This window comes from Cervus canadensis, chromosome 24 (assembly GCF_019320065.1).
Source record: "Cervus canadensis isolate Bull #8, Minnesota chromosome 24, ASM1932006v1, whole genome shotgun sequence".
Taxonomy (NCBI): domain Eukaryota; kingdom Metazoa; phylum Chordata; class Mammalia; order Artiodactyla; family Cervidae; genus Cervus; species Cervus canadensis.
Genome location: NC_057409.1, coordinates 48,026,637 through 48,048,058, shown reverse-complemented (window position 1 = coordinate 48,048,058; position 21,422 = coordinate 48,026,637). Strand labels below are relative to the sequence as shown.

General features: G+C 44.2%; 2 protein-coding genes across 4 annotated transcripts in view; both read right to left on the bottom strand.

The window, feature by feature from the left end:
* The window catches only part of ANKRD44 (ankyrin repeat domain 44), a 306,281-nt gene that overhangs the window by 146,404 nt on the left and 138,455 nt on the right, over positions 1-21,422 (bottom strand). The window lies entirely within an intron of this gene.
* On the bottom strand, positions 6,594-8,891 carry LOC122426461 (hepatoma-derived growth factor-related protein 2-like). Its single transcript, XM_043445415.1, is given in 2 exon segments — positions 6,594-8,616; positions 8,618-8,891. Coding segments are annotated over 2 exon segments (2,019 nt in total). The 5' UTR covers positions 8,836-8,891; the 3' UTR covers positions 6,594-6,815.

Below are 21,422 nucleotides of genomic sequence, written 5' to 3'. Positions count from 1 at the left end.
GGAATCCCACTGAGACTAATGCTGTAGTCAATATTGTCCCCAAACCTGTTCAATTCTGACCACGCCTGGGGCAAGAAGTCTAAATGGACAAGAAAAAAATCTCTTTTGAACTGGGACATGAACACATTTTGCCCAGGACTCTCAAGAAGCCCTACTGGCTCCCACTCAATAGGAACTTGGGAAGCCCTGGGCCAGATTTCCAGTTCAGTCCCAGAGCCCAGCCGGTATCTTATAGGCTGCCTTGGGGTAGTTTCTGGATCAAAACTAGAATCCAGGACCAGACTAGGACAAGAGTAGCCTTCAGGCATTATAGCCAAGCTACATGTTCTGCACCATTTGTATTCATTCTATCTGTTGTCCAAGTGGACTTTCTGAGATGACCAACAGTTAATAAATGGTTGCATAGGTCTTTACAACACCTAGGAACACAGAGGAGAAAAAAACTCAAAAGCAAGCACACATCAGAAATAAACACAAAAATAAATTCAAAATCGATTAAAGACCTAAATATAAAATCAGAAACTGTAAAACTCTTAGAGGAAAATATGAGCAGAACGCTCTCCAACATAAATCACAGCAAGATCCTCCATGACCCATCTCCCAGAGTAATGAAAATAAAAATAAACAAATGGGACCCAATTAAACTTAAAAGCTTTTGAATAATGAAGGAAACTGTAAGCAAGGTGAAAAGACAGCCCTCAGAATGGAAGAAAATAATAGCAAATGAAACAACTGACAAAGCATTAATCTCCAAAATATACAAGCAGTTCATGTGGCTCAATACCAGAAAAACAAAAAACCCAATCAAAAAGTAGGGAAAAGACCTAAACAGACATTTCCGCAAAGAAGACATACAGATGGCTAAGAAACATGTGAAAAGATGCTCAACATCATTCAGTATTAGAGAAATGCAAATCAAAACCACAATGAGGTATCATCTCACACCAGTCTGAATGGCCATCATCAAAAAGTCTACAAACAATAAATGCTGGAGAGGGTGTGGAGAAAAAAGAACCCTCTTACACTGCTGGTGGAAATGCAAACTGGTACAGCCACTATGGAGAAGATTGTGGAGATTCCTTAAAAACTGGGAATAGAACTGCCATATGACCCAGCAATCCCACAGCTGGGCATACACACCGAGGAAACCAGAACTGAAAGAGACACGTGCACCCCAATGCTCATCGCAGCACTGCTTACAATAGCCAGGACATGGAAGCAACCTAGATGAATGGATAAGGAAGTTGTGTACATATATAAAACTCAGAAAAAGTAATGCATTTGAGGATACATAAATACACAAAGGAATGTATTTGAGTCAGTTCTAACGAGGTAAATGAACCTGAAGCCTATTATACAGAGTGAAGTAAGTCAGAAAGAGCAAGACAAACACTGTACATGAACGCATATATATGGAATTTAGAAAGACAGTACCAGCGATCCTACATTCAAGGCAGCAAAGGAGACACAGATGTAAAGAACAGACTTTCGGACTCAGCTGGAGAAGGTGAGGGTGGGATGATTTGAGAGAATAGCATTGAAACATGTATATTACCATATGTAAAATAGATGACCAGTGCAAGTTTGATGCATGAAGCAGGGCACCCAAAGTTGGTGCTCTGGGACAACCCAGAGGGATAGGCTGGGGAGGGAGATGGGAGGGAGGTTCAGGATTGGGGGGACACATGTATACCTTTGGCTAATTCATGTTGATGTATGGCAAAAACCATCACTGCATTGTAATTATTCTCCAATTAAAATAAATTAATTTTTTAAAAGAAATAAATTATCAACGTAGTTTTTAAAAGATTGTTCAAGTTCACAAAAAGAGAGATCTTTTTCTATCCCCTAGGAGCTTCAATTCCAAATAGCCCTTGGCAAACAGATTCAGACTCATGGAAAAAATTCAGGTTTCTTCAGAAGGAAGGAAGGTTAAACCCTCCCTTTCTATGAATAGCCAAAGACACACACAGCCAGCTGGCGTCTGAGCTAAATTTGCAGCATGTCATGGAAGGATCAGGCAGAGGAAGTTTCTGTCATCTGTTTACCAAAGAAGCAGATGAAAGAAAATGGGGAACTAGAAGCATGTCCATGTAAAGTGAACTTGACGCGGGCAGAGAGTCATTCTGACAGTTAAACAACACTGAGTTAGGCAGGCCGACCGAGGGGACACCCCAAGCCTCTCTTTTGAAGACTAAAAATTGTTTATTACAATTCTTTGGAAATTCTAGTTAGAAGCGCATGATCTAATCTTCATTGTACGCATCTGTCGTACACTAAAACAAACATCCCTCCCTACACAGAAATATCTGAAATACTAAGACAGGCAGACAGCACAATATTAAAAAAAAAAAAAAAAAAAAACTCTACAAAGCTTTCCTGTCATGAAACACAAAAGTTAAGTTCCAATCATCAACTCAAATGCCCACTACTACCAAAGGAGTGGAGAAATAACTAACCAGCTTATGTACATTGAGTGGAGATGAGCAGGAGCAAACAAATATCTAAAGAACTCTGGACACAAAATCAGTACCTTGGAGATACATCAAATCATGTGAGGAAAAGAGCCAAAGACACATTAAAGATTTAAATCAAACAAGACACAGAAAGGGAAAGATTGGTCTGAATCTCTCACTTGGTCTGAAGTGAGAAATTAAAAGAAATTTTTAAAGAAGAAAAAACAGCAAAAAAGGAAAACAAAAATCATATTTCTTTTTAACAGCTCACAAATACAGAGGGAAATAGAAAAATACCAGATCTATATGTCCCACCAGCGAAATCAAACATGTTAACATGTTTTTACATCTGCTTCAGAACTCTGTTTTTAAAAAAACAGCTTTAGGGGTAAATGTCATGAGTACTGTGACTTATAAATGGTTCAGGAAATAACTCGCTATGTGTATGCGTGCGTGAGAGACAGAGAAAGGGAGAGGAAGGCAGAGAGACAGGTTAGGCAGTTTCTGATTCTTTACTACAAGAAAGGATGTTGCAATGTACATTCTGTCCATGTCTCTCCCAGAATATGTATGAGAATTCCCCTAGGGTAAACACCAAGAAAAGAAAGGCCTGATCTCAGGGAATATTCATCTTCACCTTTATTAGGTATTGCCAAATAGCTTTCAAAAATGGTTTACCAATTTATACTCCCACCAGTCACAAGTTAATTAGTTACTTTCCCTGACATCCTTGCCAATATTTGCTATTATCAACCTTATTACTCTTTGCCAATATGATGTACCTAACATGGTATTTCATTGAGGCTTTGATTTATATTTCACTACATACAAGTGAGGTTAAGATTCTTTTCACATGTCTACTAAAAATTCTGGCTTCAACTTCAAACTCCCTGTATATATCCTTTATCCATTTCCAAATTCGGTTATTAGTCTTTTTCTTATGAAGTATGGAAGACTTTTTAAAATATTGCTTAATTCAATTTTCAGCGAAAACTCAAGTTTTATCTTCACCTAGACATAGGAGAGACAGGTCAATGTCTACCCCAAGTCACCATCAAAGAAAAATTCAGATTTACAATCGTTATTCATCTTCCATGCATGTGTGATCCCACAGAGCCAGATTTTTCTTGGCTGGAATATCCTCTGCCTCAAAAGTTGTGGTTTATCTCTGTCTCTGCACACCCCCAGCACTGAATAACCTCATTCAACCACCACTCCGTTGGTGTCTTAACCCATCCATCTGAATGTAACACAGATGTATGAGAAACACCAGTACATTTTGCTATATCTAAAAATGTTCAAATTCAAACCTCAAAACTATATATAATTCTTGAAGCGAAATAAATATCACTCAAAAGACTTTAAAATGAAGATAAAATATAGGAATTCCCTGGTGGTCCAGTGGTTAGGACTCTGTACTCTCATTGCTGGGGCCCAGTTAGATCCCTGGTAGGGGCTAAGATCCTGCAAGTCACGTGGCCAAAAAAAAGATTAAATAAGAGAAATGAGAATGCCAAAGACATTTTGATTATATCTGCCTTAGGTAACTAAATACTATATATTTTATTGCATTAATTTTTTAAACTAAATTAACATATATTAAGCAAAAATTATATCAGAGATCTGTATATTTTCTAATTTGTTCCTAAAATAATACTATGAGGTAAATGTTATCATCCCTATTTTACAGTGGAGGAGCCTGAGACTTTCAGATGATAAGTAACCTGACCAGAGTCACACAGTTAATCAGTGATAGAACCATGTTTCAGAACCAGATCTGATTCCATTGCTCATGCTCTTGCTGACTCTTTGAATAGTTATAAGTCTTGGCAAACAAAATGAAAGTTATTGTTGATTATAATTAGTACTCTTGCTCTAATAGTCTAGACCTAAGAACAAAATTCTCTAAGTAAGAAGTACTAGCTGGCAAGAAGAATAGAGTTGGAGGACAAACACTACCTGATTTTCAGATTTTAACATGAGGCTCCCGTAATCGAAACAATTTAGTGTATTGGTGTAAAGACACATGCATGGACAACACATGATTCTCAAAGAAGGTCCTAGGGCAAGTCACCAGCGAAAGGACAGTCTTGTCAATAAATGGCACTGAAACAAACAAACAAACAAAGCTTCAGCCCATATCTTGCACACTAGACAAAAATTAAATCAAGATGGAACACAGAACTAAATGCAAAACTTAAAATTCTGAAAGAAACATAGGAGAAACCCCTTGTAACCTTACATTAGACAAAGATTTCTTAGCTGTAACATCAAAGCATGACCCATAAAAGCACAAATTGAATTTCATCAAAAACAGTAACTTCTGCTCTTTGAAACAGACTGGGTTTTTTGTTTGTTTGTTGATTTTTTTGTTTGTTTGTTTTCTGGCTGCACCACACAGAATGTAGATCTAATTTGCACAAAGAGGGGTCAACCCACACTGCTTACATTGCAAGTATAGGTCCATTAACCACTGGATCACTGGAGAAGTCCCTGAAATACAGTGTTGAGAGAATGAGAAGACAAGCCACAGAGTGAAAGAAAATATTTTAAAGTATATATAGGATAAATGACTTCTATCTAAAATATACCAAAAAACTCTCAAAACTCATTAATATGAAGACAAACGATCCAACCAAAAAGCAAGCAAAAGATATGAACAGATATTATACAGATAGCAGATAAGCACATGAACTAATGCTCAACAACACTGATCATCAGGGAAATGCAAATCAAAATCACATTACATATTTAACTAAAATGGCTAAAAGTAAAAAGAGTGACAATATCAAGTGTTGGTGAGGATGTAGAGAAACTGAAACATTCATACACCACTGGTGGGAATGTAAAATGGCACAATCATTTCAGATCATAGTTTGGCAATTTCTTAAAAAGTTAAATACAGACCTAAATGATTCAGATATTTAGGAGTTTACCCAAGTGAAAAGAAAGCATCTGTCCACACAAAGACCTATACATGAATGCCTGTAACAGTTTTCTTTTTTTTATTTATTTTATTGAGTACAGTGGATTTACAATGTTCTGTTAGCTTCTGCTGGACAGCAAAGTGATCCAGATATGTATGTTCTTTTTGTATTCTTTTCCATTATGGTTTAGTACAGGATACTGAATATAGTTCTCTGTTCCATAGAGCTGATGTTCAGTCACTAAGGCATGTACCATATAGTAGGACTTTGTTCTTTATCTATTCTATATACAGCAGCTTGCATCTGCTAATCCCAAACTTCCAAAACGTCCTTCCCTTACCGCTCCTCCCCCTTGGCAACCACAAGTTCTAACAACTTTATTTTCATAACCAAAAATTGGAAACAATCCAAATCTCTACCAACAGACAAATGGATAAACAAACTGTGATATTTCCATACAGTGGAACACTATTCAGCAATTAACAGGAATGAACTATTGTTACACATTACAACATGAATTTGTTGTTGTTGTTGTTCAATCACTCAGTGGTGTCCGCTCTTTGCAACCCCATGGACTGCAGCAGACCAGACTCCCCTCTCCACCACCATCTCCTGCAGCTTACTCAAACTCATGTCCATTGAGTCAGTGATGCCATCCAACCATCTCATCCTCTGTCGTCCCCTTCTCCTCCTGCCCTCAATCTTTCTCAGCATCAGGATCTTTTCTAATGAGTCAGCTCTTCGCATCAGGTGGCCAAAGTATTGGAGCTTCAGCTTCAGCATCAGTCCTTCCAGTGAATATTCAGGACTAATTTCTTTTAGGATGGACTGGTTGGATCTCCTTGCAGTCCAAGGGACTCTCAAGAGTCTTCTCTAATACCAGAGCTCAAAAGCACCAATTCTTCAGCACTCAGCCTTCCTTATGATCCAACTCTCACACCCATACATGACTACCAGAAAAACCATAGCTTTGACTATACGGACCTTTGTCAGCAAAGTAAAGTCTCTGCTTTTTAATATGCTGTCTAGGTTGGTCACAGCTTCTCTTCCAAGGAGGAAGCGTCTTTTACTTTCATGACTACAGCCACCATCTGCAGTGATTTTGAAGCCCAAGAAAATAAAGTCTGGCACTGTTTCCACCGTTTCTGCATCTATTTGCCATGAAGTGATGGGACCAGATGCCATGATCTTAGTTTTTTGAATGTTGTGGTTTTTTTTTTTTTTTTTTTTCATTATAAAAACCCTTTATAGTCATTTCATGTGGGTTGGAAACCACAGAAATTAGGCAAAAAAAAAAAACCCAGGGGGACAAATACAAACGAACAGCACAGCGTCTCCCCAACAGTTCTCTGCTCTCTGGGCACCAGGAAGGAGCCAGGCCGGCACTGGGCAGTTGCTCAGGACGGCAGGGCCTGGCCACAGGCTGCCCGGCTCAGCTCTCCTCCTCATCCAGGGACTCCGAGTCCACCCGCAGCCGCTCTCGGTCCAGCCACTCCTTCCCGGGCCCATCCAGGTCGGGGCCCTCCCTAACGGTGTCATTGTGTAATAGGTCTTCGGAGGAGCCACCCCCCAGCCCCTCCTCCGAGTTCTGTACTTGCTCTGGCTCCTTGTCCTCGGCACTTTTCCCCTTCTGGGACACGGCCTCGCCGTTCACGGGAGCTGAGAGGTCAGTGTTCGCCTCGTCCTCCGCCCTCTCTGTGGGGGCCTCCTCTCCGGCCAGCACTTCCTCGGCCTTCTCAGCCTCGGCCCTCTCCTTCTCTGACCCAGTTTTGGTCGCCTTCTGGATGGCCTCGATCTTTGGTCCCAGGACCCGAGACTTGAGCCGGGTGTAGACCTCCGCCGCCTTCTCCATCACCTCCTTGTTAGCCTTGTAGCGGCGGATCTTTTTCAACGTGGCCACGACATCCGTATTCTTCTGAAGGATCTGTGAGGTCACCTGCAGGGTCCCTAGTTCCTCCAAGGCATTCAGACACCTCTTCACATCCGGATTGTCAACCTTCAGGGCGAACTTGATCTCGCTGTGTAGTTTCTGTAGCTTCTCCTCCACGGAGGGCTCTTTTTTCTTCTCAACATTCCGGTCTGGTGGGAACCCTTCTGACCGCTTCCGGGTCCGCTCCACCTTCACAGGCCTGGCTCGCGGCTTCTCCTCAGAACGTCCCCTCTTCTCCTTCTGGCTGGGTCTCCTCGCAGGCTCTGTGCTCTGTGACTGCAGCTTCTTAGCTGATTTCTTCACCTCTCTGTCCAGCTCGGCCTCGGGCTCCGAGTCGGAGGAGGACTGTGGGCCCCGACCCCGGCCCTTGCGGCCGCGCTTCTTGACTGGCTCGTCGTCGTCCTTGAGCTCCTCGCCGCTGCTGCCCGCGCTGCCCCCAGGCGCTGTCTCCCCGCGCTCGCGCTCGCGCTCGCGCCGACGCTCCTTCTCCTCCTTCTCCTGCTCTCTCAGCCGCCGCAGCTCCTCCTCCTGCTCCCGGCGCCGCCTGGCCTCCAGCTCGCGCCGCCGCTCCTCGTCCCGGCGCTTCCACTCGCTGATGCGGTCCACCTCGTCGCTGTCGCTGTCGCTGCTGGAGCTGGTGGGCGGCCGCTCAGGCTTAGGTTTCCGCCCACGTGGCTTGGGCGGAGGTTTCTCGGCTGGCTTCCGGCCTCGCGGAGGCTTCTTGACTGACACTTCCGAGTCCGAAGAGGAAGAGGAGGAGGAGGCGGAGGACGACGATGGCGACCTCACCGGGGGCACCGGCTCAGCCTTGGCTGCGTCCGATTCTGCTTTGGAGTCCGAGTCTGATGCAGAGGGCGCCTTCTTTTTCTTCCGTCCCGGAAGGGGGCCCCGCCGTGGGGCCCGGACAACAGGTTTCTTCTCAGGAGTGAAGTCCTGGTCACTGGTCTCTGACTCGGAGGAGCTTTCCGAGTTCTCCTCCTCAGATGGAGACATGCTGGCTTGATCCAGTTCGCTGGAGGCCTTTCGAGTTCGTTTTGAGACCGACATCTTCAAGGCCACAGCCTTCCGCTTGAGGCCGCTGTTGTCGCTGCTCTTGTCAGAGTCAGAGTCACTCTCCATCCTGTCACTGGTGGCTGCGGCGGTCACAGCTGTGACAGCCATGACCCCCCGGTCCTCGTCATCCTCACTGCCACCTGCCCGGTCCGCTTCAGCGGCCTCGCTGTCGGAGGAGCTCACTGGCAGAGGCGCGCTGTAGCTGGCGTGGGGGTTGTTCTGGATCTCCCACAGGCCCTCATTGAAGCCTCTTGTTGGGCTTCCCGTACTTGTCTTTACACTTGTCGTAGGGGAACAGGTCCTTGGGTCCCAGGAAGGCTGTTTCGTGTGTACCAAAGAAGAAGATGGGGTACTTGTTGGGCGGGGGCTTCACGGCACCGTCGGCGATGTCATCGATCCGGGCCGGCCAGTGTGGGTAGCCCTTCATCTTGGCGAACACCAAGTCCCCGGGCTTGAAGGCGTGCGGCATGCTGGCGGCGGGAAGCCCAGGCCGCGAAAAGCGGCGGCGGCAGCGGCAGCGGCTGCGGCCGAATGTTGTGTTTTAAGCCAGCTTTTTAACTCTCTTCTTTCACCTTCATCAAGAGGCTCTTTAGATTCTCTTCACTTTCTGCCATAAGGGTGGTGTCATCTGCCTATCTGAGGTTACTGATATTTCTCCTGGCAATCTTGATTCCAGCTTGTACTTCATCCAGTCTGGCATTTCACATGATGTACTCTGCATATAAGTTAAAAATAAGCAGGGTGACAATATACAGCCTTGACGTACTCTTTTCCCAAGTTGGAACCAGTCCGTTGTTCTGTGTCCAGTTCCAACTGCTGCTTCTTGACCTGCATACAGGTTTCACAGGAGGCAGGTAAGGTGGTCTGGTATTCCCATCTCTTTAAGAATTTTCCACAGTTTGTTGTGATCCACAACATGGATGAATTAAAATAATTAAGTTCCATTAAAGGAGTCAGACCAAAAAAAGATTATGTACTGTATGAATTCATTTACATAAAATTCTAGGAAATGCAAACTAATGTACAGTGACAGAAAGCAGATCAGGGTGTGCCTAAGGAAGCTGGAGCAGGGATTAGAAAGGGTGGGCGGAACGGGTTACCAAGAGGCACAAGGAAACTGCTGGGGATGATGGATATATTCATTATCTTGATTATGGTGATAGTTTCATGGGTGCAAACATGTCAAAGGACTGATGCTGAAGCTGAAGTTCCAATACTTTGGCCACCCGATGTGAAGAATCAACTCACTGGAAAAGACCTTGATGCTGGGAAAGATTGAGGGTAGGAGGAGATCATCAACCCAATGGACATGAGTTTGAACAAACTCCAGGAGATAGTGAAGGACAGGGAAGCGTGGCATGTCCATGGGGTCACAAAGAGCTGGACACGACTAAGCAACTGAACACCAGACATGTCAAAACTTTGCAAATCTTTATTATATGTCTACTTTATTATATGCCAATTATATCTCAATAAAGCTGCTTTAAAGTATATAAGCAGGCAATTAAAATACATTCTCCCTTGCACAACATAAAGAAGGGCATATCTAAGAGTTAAAAAAAAAATACACCCATGCAACAATTCAGTTACAAGGAAGAAAAGAAATGGCAAAGTCATGAAAAGGGATGAAGCAATTCATGTTATGTCCTGCTCATGTAGACATAAAAGTGAAGTTCTGGCAAAAGAATGGGGTGTTGGATTAAACTGTATACAATTTAAAAACAGGCACACACATACAAAAAAAAACCAGGCACAAGCAAGATCTCTCTTCAAAATCTCTTAGGACATTTACATTTCCTAAATGAAACCTTTGACAAATTTGTACTGGGTAAGATCATGGCATCTGGTTCCATCACCTCATGGGAAATAGATGGGGAGACAGTGGAAACAGTGTCAGACTTTATTTTTTTTTTGGCTCCAAAATCACTGCAGATGGTGACTGCAGCCATGAAATTAAAAGACGCTTACTCCTTGGAAGGAAAGTTATGACCAACCTAGATAGCATATTAAAAAGCAGAGACATTACTTTGCCAACAAAGGTCCGTCTGGTCAAGGCTATGGTTTTTCCAGTGGTCATGTACAGATGTGAGAGTTGGACTGTGAAGAAAGCTGAGCTCTGAAAAATTGATGCTTTTGAAGTGTGGTGTTGGAGAAGACTCTTGAGAGTCCTTTGGACTGCAAGGAGATCCAGCCAGTCCATCCTAAAGGAGATCAGTCCTGGGTGTTCATTGGAAGGACTGATGCTGAAAGTCCAATACTTTGGCCACCTCATGCAAAGAGTTGACTCATTGGAAAAGACCCTGATGCTGGGAGGGATTGGAGGCAGGAGGAGAAGGGGACGACAGAGGATGAGATGGCTGGATGGCATCACCAACTCAATGGGCATGAGTTTGAGTAAACTCCGGGAGCTGGTGATGGACAGGGAGGCCTGGCGTGCTGCAATTCATGGGGTCGCAAAGAGTCGGATACAACTGAGCGACTGAACTAAACTGAACTGAAGGATGTAGAAAATAAATCTAGAAAACTAAGTACAAGTATCAAATGGAATTGTTCATGCCTAATCTGTGGGTTCACTGCAACATGTCACCAGAGGACCATTGGAATCTTACCAGTGCCAGAAATTTCCAAGTGACAGAAGTTCCTTTTTTTAATCTATTTTTTTAAGCACCTCACCAGACACATGATCTGTTGGCACATTTTAACAAAATAATTTATATAAATTTATAATTTATATTATTTTTTGGCTGCACTGCACAGCATGTGGGATCCTCCTTCCCCAGTCAGGTATCAAACACATACCCCCTGCCCTGGAAATGCAGAGTCCTAACCACTGGACTGAAAGGGAAGTCCCCAGAAGTCCTCTTAGAGCAGACTCTGCCTGGGGAAATTGACAGGACAGTTCAGTTCAGTTCAGTCACTCAGTCATGTCCGACTCTGCAACCCCATTAACTGACTGCAGCACACTAGGCTGCTATTTATTCTGTTGCCCTGATTGTACTTGGCCAGAAACGTTTCTTGAGAGTCAGCAGAAACAGAACGTAGAAAAGGGTTCTAGTCCTCTAGTCCTACAGGTTAGAAAACAGGCCAACATGCTCGAGTTCTGTTGCCAATGAAACAGTAAAACACATTCAGCCAATGCGAAGGCAATCGTCATGAGCTTCTGATGAAAACAAAGGAACCGCCTCTCCCGAAACCCTAAAAGCTAATCACGTTCACAGATGCCCTGTGCAGCATCCCAAGTATAAGAAGGAGCAGTGTTTTTAACTGTAATGTATTTGGTAAGTAGTTTTTCCCGGAGAAACCATAATTCTAATATACATGGTGGGAACGTTTTACCACTAAGAGTATCTAAGGAAGCCCACAGTTTGGAACTGCCCTTGGGTCCCATGAGCTAACCAGCAACAAGAGAAGTTTAGTTTCTGTTAGGGCCCCACCCCAGGCTCCCAGGCTCTTTTAATTAGTTCATTAACAATTTCTTCAACAAAGATGTCTAATAGGAGAGGCAGAAGCAAACTCATAAAAACAATTTCTGTGGTCCATAAAAAACCATCTTGACTAAAATGATTAATATTTCTTTACAAGTTTGTGGGTACTATGGTAACTGAGTTTACACATAACCCTGATAATAAAAAGAACCAATGCAGTTACCAGGACCTGAGATCTTGATGATCAGCTCCGTACACCAAGAGGCTAACAATCATCAGAGCTGCATGAAGAGTGCTACGGGTGTTCTTCACCTTCTTTCTTTGCCTGTATTTCAATTCTTGAATTAACACAGTTTAGAAACAAAAAACCTAAAATTCCTTTTGCAAATAAGACTTTACGATCAAAAAACAAACAAAAATCAAACAAAAATAAAGCAAAACAAGCAACAGGCTTGCTCTAGTAAGAGCTAGTTGTAAGTAATTAAACATAAAATAGTAACACACTGGATATTGTTTCCCATATAAAAATCTTCGTTATCCTATAGTAAGGTTTTAAATAATTGATATGCAAAATGTTCCTTTGCAAACCACAAAACATTATGTTTATTACTAAATTTGGGAAAACTATAATTTATATAATGCTCCATACAGTTGCCAAAGCACTGTCCTACACAACTGCATCAGCTTATCAGGAAAATTCAGGAAGACTGATCAAGTAGGTATTGTTATCCCCATTTTATAGGACAAGAACCAAGGCTGACTCAGAGTTGAATGACTTGCTAAAAGTCAGACACCAACTTTTGAGGAGTCTCGGTTTCCTGATTCCACATTTTCTGTGTTCTCTCAGAATACCACATAGGATCTGACTAGCCGGTACGAATTCCTCACCAAGGAAGAACCTGCTTCCACCCTCCTCAGGACACTTTAGGGGCCTTTGATCCACCCTGACCTTTCCTGCCAAGTGACCTGCAGGACAGGAATGGACACATGGACACACACACACACTTTCGTTAGAGGCATCCTCGTAGGGCCTAAAGAACATACACTTTGGACTCAGAATGACCTGACTTTAAATCCCTCCTCTGCCACTGAGGAGCTGTGTGACTTTGGGCAAACAAATCAGTTTCTCTGAGATTTATTTTCTTTTCTGTAAAATGAAAATAGGATCACCACCCAGATAGGCAGAAACTAATTTCCAACAAATATTAGCCATCATCATCATTATTATTAACATCTTTGTGGCTTATCCTAATTCTTTTGGTTCCCCTTGGGATGATACTATATAAGGAGCCTCAGGATAAACAAGTTACTGTTAAGAAGCGGTATTTTTTTAAAAAAAAATTAAAAAAAAAAAAAAAAGAAGAGGTATTTTTTAACCAGCAGAAGGGCTGACACTGCCCGCTCAAAGCTGGCAGAGAGCAGTGCTTTGCCCGTCTCCTCTCCCTCCTAAAGCAGTCATTTTCGATGAGCCTGGCCATTGTATCCTCACTTAGGATCCTCACTTGAAAATATGGCTTCAAGTACACGAAGGCAAGAACGGAGTCTTGCCAGTGCCAGAAATTTCCAAGTGACAGTAAGATCTCAAATACTCACATACCCAACACCAGAGGACAGGGGGATATGGTATTTGATGGGTGGGGTAAACACTAATACACATCTGGATAATTTGCTTGCTTGCTAGTGTTACCTTCTCTCTATTGAGCTTATGTATTCATGGAAGGGAATGATTTTTAATTTAAATATATCTTGCTTTGCATACCATCTATATTTCTGAAAATGGCCTACAAATTAAATGTTATAAAAACTGATTATTTTTTTCACTAAATTATAAAATAATGACAGGATAACAAAAGAGGACATGAGCTTGACTATCATCAAAAAGACCACAAATGAACTTCCCTGGGAGTCCAGTTGTTAAGAACCCTCCTGCCAATGCGGCGGGCATGGGTTCAATCCCTGGTCTGGGAAGACTCCACAGGTTGCAGAGTGACTAAGCCCGTGCCCTGCAACTACTGAGCCTGCGTGCCTAGGCTTCTCTGATGCACAGCATAAATAAATCAACAAACCACAAATACAAATGCTGGCAAGGACGAGGAAGTGTGAGGGCTTTGAGACCGTCAACACAAAACATTCCCCTTTGAGAAGAAGCAGGAGCATTTCAATATAACATAACGACAACATTTGTTTTATAATCACAAAACAGGGAGCCCCTGAGTTTTCTGTCACCTGAGAGAGTCTTTTCGTACTCAGCTCAACTGACCTTTCCTCTGAAGCCTCCTCTGATTCTCCGCCCACCTCCCTCGACTCTACAAGCTTCTCTCATGGCACCCTCACAACTGACTGTCCGCCCCCCTCCTTTCCGACTCCCACCAACCAGGCTGTGGGCTCAGGGCAGAGAGAGTCTTATTCATTTCTGTATCAGCCTAGCACCAGAGCAGGCTTCCGTGGTGGCTCAGACAGTAAAGCATCTGCTGCAATGCAGGAGACGCGGGTTGGATCCCTGGGCGGGGAAGATGCCCTGAAGAAGGGAATGGCTACCCAACTCCAGTACTCTTGCCTGAGGAGCCTGCTGGGCTACAGTCCATGGGGTCACAAAGCGTCACACGTCTGGCATACAGTAGGTGCTCAATATACATTTCTTGGAGGAATAAATGAGGGTATTGTCTTAATTTATTTTAGACTCTATCAAACCTAAACAACAAGAAAAGGGTCTGAGTGAGGATGGCTTGTAGGTTTCTGTGGTGAGGCAGAGAACTGCCATCTACAAGGGGCCAGGGATGCCAAAGAGTCTGGATGGGTCAGTGGCATGGTTATCTGTGGCTCTCGTCCACATCTAAACTTGACTGAAGACAGCAACCCCTTAGTCCACCAGGGGTACGGCCTGGCCTTGTTTCAAAGCTGTCTGACCATCCCAGGATCCCCAGCCCTTCAGACTTCCTATCCATTCTATTGCTTTCAACAAGCCCTTGGTTTTGTACCTCATTTATCCAGTGGGTGAGAAAGCTTGCTAAGAAGGTGGTAACAAAAGTCATGAGGCTCAGCTACCGTTTCTTATCAATAAAGTTCACCTGTGTCCCCCCCAGTATGGGCTGCCTGATGTGCAGTCTGGTTCCAGAGAGACCTCCACTACAATATGACCTAGAGACCGATGGACATTCATGTCCACAACTAGCTCACAAATGCCAGTTCCTGAAAACCCAGTGGTTTCTGGAACTAGGGGACCAACATTAAAATTTTGTTTAAGGTGGAATATTTATTTCCTTGTTTCTAGCTACCCAAACCTGTATATGAAATGATTAGAGGCTCCTATTAAAATGAAACTACTGGTGTGGCTAGTTCCAAGCATAGGAAATCTAGATGTTGGCATAGTCACAGAAAGGAGAAGGCGTGGGCTGGTCACCTTTATTCACAGGCCAATGCAGGCCCAGTGCAGGGGAGGGGTGCTAGTGATGAAGAAGAGGAACGCTGTTCCTAAGAGGAGACGGGAGAGGAGATGGGGTTTCCCTGGCAATCCAGCAGTTAGGACGCCACGCTTCCACTGCCAGGGGCACAGGTTCAGCCCCTAGTCAGGGAACTGAGATCCCACAGGCCAAGTGGCCCCCCAAAAATAAATAAATAAAAAAAAGAGGGCTGAAGAGACTACAGTTGTGGGTGTGCGTCCATCAAAGAAAGTCTTCACAAAGGACACGTGAAGGAAGCAGGGTCACAGGTGGTATCTACTGCTTCTCAGTCCCTCAAGAGTTTCCCAGAAGGGATTTTCCCAAAAGGCTGAGGTGCATCCCAGACAACTGTGTCACCCAGCTAGAACCGGGGCTGCTAGGGAAATTTTATTCAGGGGTAAGAGATGATGTGATTCCAACTTGGCTGAGTGGGGACTTTCTATTACATCCCTCAGGTCACTGGAGGTCTGGCCTCAGAAGCTGTCAGCTCTGTCTGGGTAGACCCCTCTCTGGCAGTACAAGGTCAGGGGTGTGGCGAAGAGGGAAGGAAGTACAGCTGTTGTGTTCCTGGAGTTCCCAGGCAGGCCTGACACCAGAAGCCCTTTCCCTTGGTTCTCCGGAGCCATGATGTGGGGTCAGGCAGGTTGTGTACTTCCTCCAGCTGAAGAGCAGCTCTCCAAAGAAAGCCCTTCCCCCAGCAGGTCTCCCGGGCGTGGCTGCCACACTAGGCATGCTCAGTGAAAAAGCCCACGCTTACCAGGAGACCACCTTCCCTGCCACAGATTCTCTCACCTGCTGCTGCTCCCCTCCCTGCAGCCCCCCCCAACACCCATACCTCTCACCCCGACTCCATGATCAAGCGACCCTCCAAGCCCCGGAGCACTAGACCTCTGCTTAGTCAGGCATGCCTCAGCCAGAAATGCCTCCCTCCTCCTCGTTTTCTCAATGCCTAAGCTGTCTTAGTGTTGAAGGCCTAGCCCTCAACCTCCTCCAGGCCCTCCCTGAAATGCTTTCCCAGCAACATGTCTCAAAACTAGTAGTTCATCTCTCCTTGGTCCCTGAAATGTACTTGCACTTTGCAAGATGTCCAAGAGCCATATAAGCATCCTCTCCAGCAGACGCAGTGACTGAAGATGCACAGGCTGTCCACTTGGTGGGAGGGGTCTCCTGACAGAGGAGCTGACTGGACAAGGCTTTCGTTTTTGGTGACCAAAATCTAATTGCTGCCATAGCCACCTGTAATTACCGGGGTGACAGAAAGGCGGAATGAATACCAACCATGGTGAGTGGGTCACATCCTGCATCTCATTTGCTGTGTGCTCATCTGTGAGCCAGGTGAGCTAGGAATAGAGAGTGGGAACTAGGAGGCCACATGTAAAAAGGGCCCTGAACACTGGAGGAGCTCAGAAAATGAAGCTCTGTGTCTAAAAGACACATATCTTGTCTCGGGATATGAAAGATACATCCTGAATAAATCATCTTGTCCAAGAATAAAAGCATAACATATATAAGTGACAGATCTAGTTTCCCAGCTATTGGAAATTAATAAATTTGGCATTTTTGTTTATAAATCATTCTCTTATAAACTTAGATAGTGTGAGTAAATTCCCCAAATTCTAATCACTCCCACTGAGCTGAGAAAAATTGTTTCTCTGGCTGATCTGCATAATAAAGTTTGAAAAGCATTAGCAACAAGGAATAAATGTGATAAAACATGCCTTTAAGCAGTACTCCATCAGCAAAAAAAATTTTTAACACAAGCAAAATTATATTTTTAATTATCTAATCATAAATTTCATAGATGCATTACTATTTATCATACTTAATATTCTATAAGATGCACACAAAATGTACATTAAATTTTTTTAAGAAATAGAAGTGGGTATTCCCTTGCCCTCAATGGATCACTTTGCACATTCTCTGGGATTCCTTTACTCCCTTTTTGGGAATCTATTGTCTTAGATCAAAGATCTCACCTTAGGACTAGACCATCCAACTCAGACCAGTGTCTTCCAGCCATTAAGGACTACCCACGGCTTTCTGGACTATTCCGCATCGAGAATAATTTCTAAGGGAGCACTGCACAGTGCTACTTCATGAATGGAACTCACCAGAATGGATCTATAAGTAGAAGTTTTGGCGAATCTGTATCCAGGTAATGCTTTTAAATAATTCAAACTAGTTCTTATATGTCCTAGTTTATAAACATCCTCCTCTTATCTGATAAGCATGAACTATGCTTGGTTGCTTCACCTCTAAGGGCTGGGCAAGTAGAAGGGGCTGGAAAAATACCTGTTCATCACAACACTGGCTCATAGCCAAAGTGAGACTATCCTTGTCATCTGTTTTAATGCAAAGCAACCAGTTCTTCCCCTTCACCAGGCTCTTCTTCCCAAGTTATCCCGAGGCAGCATACAGGCACAGCAGTCTCTTCCTTATCTAGTATTCTACTGAGCAGAACACAAATTCAGCCACCTGTTTTGTATAATTCAAACATTTAATATCTTTGCAATGACTCGCCTTTGAAGCCCTGAGCTGCCATGTCAGAAGTTCAACTATCATGTAGGGGCCGAGAAGTGAGGATGCCCAGGCCACGTGGAGAGCCCACGTGGAGCTGCTCACGCTGACAAATAGCATCAGCTGCCAGGCACGTGAGTGAGGACATCTCCAGATGATTTCAGCCGCCAGCTGACAAGGCCTTCCAGCTGAGTCCAGATGCCATGGAACAGAGGGATGCTACCCGCTACACCCTGTCTGAATTCCTAACCCACAAAATCCATGAGCCTAATACAGTGGCCGTTTTATACCACTCAGCTGTGGGGCGGTTTGTTACACAGCAATCGTGACAGTCTGCGTGAGGCTCTGAAGTGCGCTCTGAATTGTTAGAGAAAGACAGCATTATGCTTAGTGTTAAATGGCCTTATGTGCTGTCTGATTCAGGGCTACCAGGCAACCACTGACACACCCCACACAGAACAACTCTAACAAGAGTATTTATTAAATTCCAATATCATGTCTTTTGCATACTAGCAAACAATTACCATATTTGCAGAATACCAGTGGCTGTGGTCACCTCACTGTCCCCCTGAGAAGTAACTGTTTAGCTCCCTCCTTTCTCTTAGAAATGGCTCCTGCTTCTGTAGCTTGTGCCCCCTCTCCATTGCTCAAGGCAGGAGCCCAGGAGTCATTCCTGGCACCTCTCTGCTCCTTGTCCGTCACATTTAACCCATCAGCAAATTCTGTATGATCTACGTCTGAGATACCCTGGAAGCAACCCACACGGCTTCACCACCAGCATCACGGGTCATTCGTGTGAGTGGCGCCCCCTAGAGCCCGCAAGGGTGTGGCAGCCTGTCCGCAGCTCCCAGCCTACCCCAGGCCCTTCATTTCTACCGCGACTCCAGTTCTGCTCCTCCTGCTCGTCCCCTCACAATCCTTCCTCCACACAGCACCCAGAGTGACTGCTGACGACAGTCACCAGAACCTTCTGCATTTAGAATTAAGCCCAGACTCCCTCGTTCAGCTCCAACGACCTGGCGCCAACCTTTTTCTTCCACCCTCTCTCACTCCTGCCCTTCAGCCCAACTAGCTTTCTTTCCTATCCCAGAACTTGCTGCTCTCTCCCCCACCCGCCACGGCCCAGACTGAAGCATCTCCCCCATCTTCTCACGGCCAGTCTCAGCTGAGACAGCCCTGCCGCCTCAGAGATCTTTCGCAACCACCTTTAATTCAGGGTCAACACACACTGTTGGCTTCCTTCACAGCGGTCTTCTCAGTTCCTATGGACCCACCACGCATTTCCTTTGCCCATTTACTGCCTGTCTCTCCATTATACCGTGAACTCCTGATGCAAGATCAGGCCTGTGTCCACCACCCATGCATCCCCAGGGCCTCGGACGGTGCCTGATGCGCAGCAGGTTTGATCAGCGTATCTTGTGTGAATGCGTTAACTTGCATACCACGGCAGCACACACGTTGTACCACCCTATTCACTGCGACTTTTGTCTTCCTTCCAGGTTGAACATGGACTAGTGGTTCTCAACGCAGCAGCAGCAGCACTGCCTGGGAACTTAACGAGAAAAAGCCCCACCCTGGATCTCCCAAATCAGAAACTATGGGAGTGAGACGCAGCAACCTGATTTTAACAAGTCCTTCAGGATGCTAATGTGCAAGTTCAAGAACCACTGGCACAGACGATTCCAGAGACCCTCATTCCATAATGGAATATCCCAAAGTATAAGTGTATCACCTTGGTTCTGAGGGTTGGTTTCAGGTATAGCTTAAAAAAAAAAAAAGTAGGCATTTGAAGCCAAATGAATTTGAAAAACACTGTGTTGATAAAAGTTAAACAGGCTTCCTTATGGCAGGAATTTCCAGAAACTTTAATATAGCAATATACATTGTGAATCACGAAAACAAGGAAATTTGCAGTAGAAGTACTTCCCAATTTTATTTAGCCACAAAATCTCTTTATTTTCCCTTCTACACACTAGTCAGACTTATTGTGGTCTCTGAAAAGCACATTTTGGAAAATGTTGTCATAATGTATTCTTCCCCAGAGAAAATCTTAACACCATTCTAATTCTTCGTGCCCACAGTGATATTAATAATGTCTGAGTCACTGGCTTAAAAAGCTTTGTGCATCTTCATTTCTTATCCTCTTTGCTAGATTTGAAAATAAAATTATTTTCAATTATTAAGCACATCTTCTTAAAATTATTAAGCACATCTTCTACATGTTCTCAAATATCAGTAAAAAGAACTCCGATCTTTGTTAAAGCCTAAAATGTTTATAAAGTCAAATATGGAGGAATAGAAAATGGTGGCAGTTTCAAATTGAATTAGAGAAGCCAAGTTTAGTCTCTTGTCCTGCCCTGAAGTAGAGAGCATGGAGATTTACTATTTAAATAGCAAGAGAAAGTCCTCTAATGAGCATCAGAGAACCAGCTTCCTGTCTGGGGCTCCGGGAGAACCTTAGTTTTCTTCCCTAGCTGAATGGGGGAAAGAGAGATTCTCTGATGATCAAGTGGAAAACTGCACAAGTGACTGAAAAATTATTGGCCCCAGCTGACAATTAGTAACCTTGAAAAGGCTGAGCCAGCTTGGAAATAGGAAGTTAAAATATTCATGCCAAACATCCAGTGTTTACTTAATCAGGGCTAATGATTAGCTTCTTAATGAAATTTTATAAGCTCAGTTGCACACAGAAAACATTTGCTTCACTAAAAGCAAATAGGTCTGTTTGTACTATAATCAGACATCTGGAGCACAGAAGACCCCCCAACCCTCAGGAGTACAAAGGCAATTCTGTTTGGAGACTTCTGATCGTTTTTACAAAGATGAGAGTGATCAAAATGTGATGGGAGAGAGAGGGTGGAGACTAAAAAGTTTACCATGAACACATCTGCCACATTCAATGGTTTTGAAACTGCAGAATTTAATGCCACAGATCCTAACGTAAGAGTTCTGGCCACGCAGGGTCTGTGCAGTAACAGAACGATTCTACTTCTATTGCAGCACTGACCATTTCCTTTGATAACCTGGATAAATGTCTGTCTCAGCCACCTGATTATGTGATCCACCGGAGAACCAGAACTCTGATCTAGTCACCTTACGGTTCCAGCCCCCGCACAGTGCTGGGAAAATGGGAGATGCTCAACAGACATCTGCTAATTGAACTGAAGTGAAATAGTCATGGTTAGGTGGTTAATTAATTGCCAATTTAAAAAAAACTTTTTAAAATTTCTTCATTTTTGGCTGTGCTGGGTCTTCATTGCTGTGGGCTTTTCTCTAGTTGTGGTGACCGGGGGCTACTTTCTAGTTGGGGTGCACAGGCTTCTCGTTGCAGTGGCTTCTCTTGTTTCGAAGCACAGGCTCTAGGGTGCTCAGGCTCCAGGAGTTGCAGCATGTGGGCTCCATGGATGTGGCACACAGCCTTAGCTGCTCTGTGGCCGGTGGGATCTTCTCGGATCAGGGATCGAACCCGTGTCTCCTGCATTGGCAGGCAGGTTCTTTACCACTGAGCCACCAGGGAAGGCCCCCAAATGCGTTTTAAATGGTTTTCATTTTTTAATTTATTTATTTTTGGCTGTGCTGAGTCTTCATTGCTTTGTGAGGACTTTTTCTGCTTGTAGTGAGCGGGGACTACTCCTGGTTGTGGTGTGCGGGCTTCTCGAAAGTCGCTTCTCTTG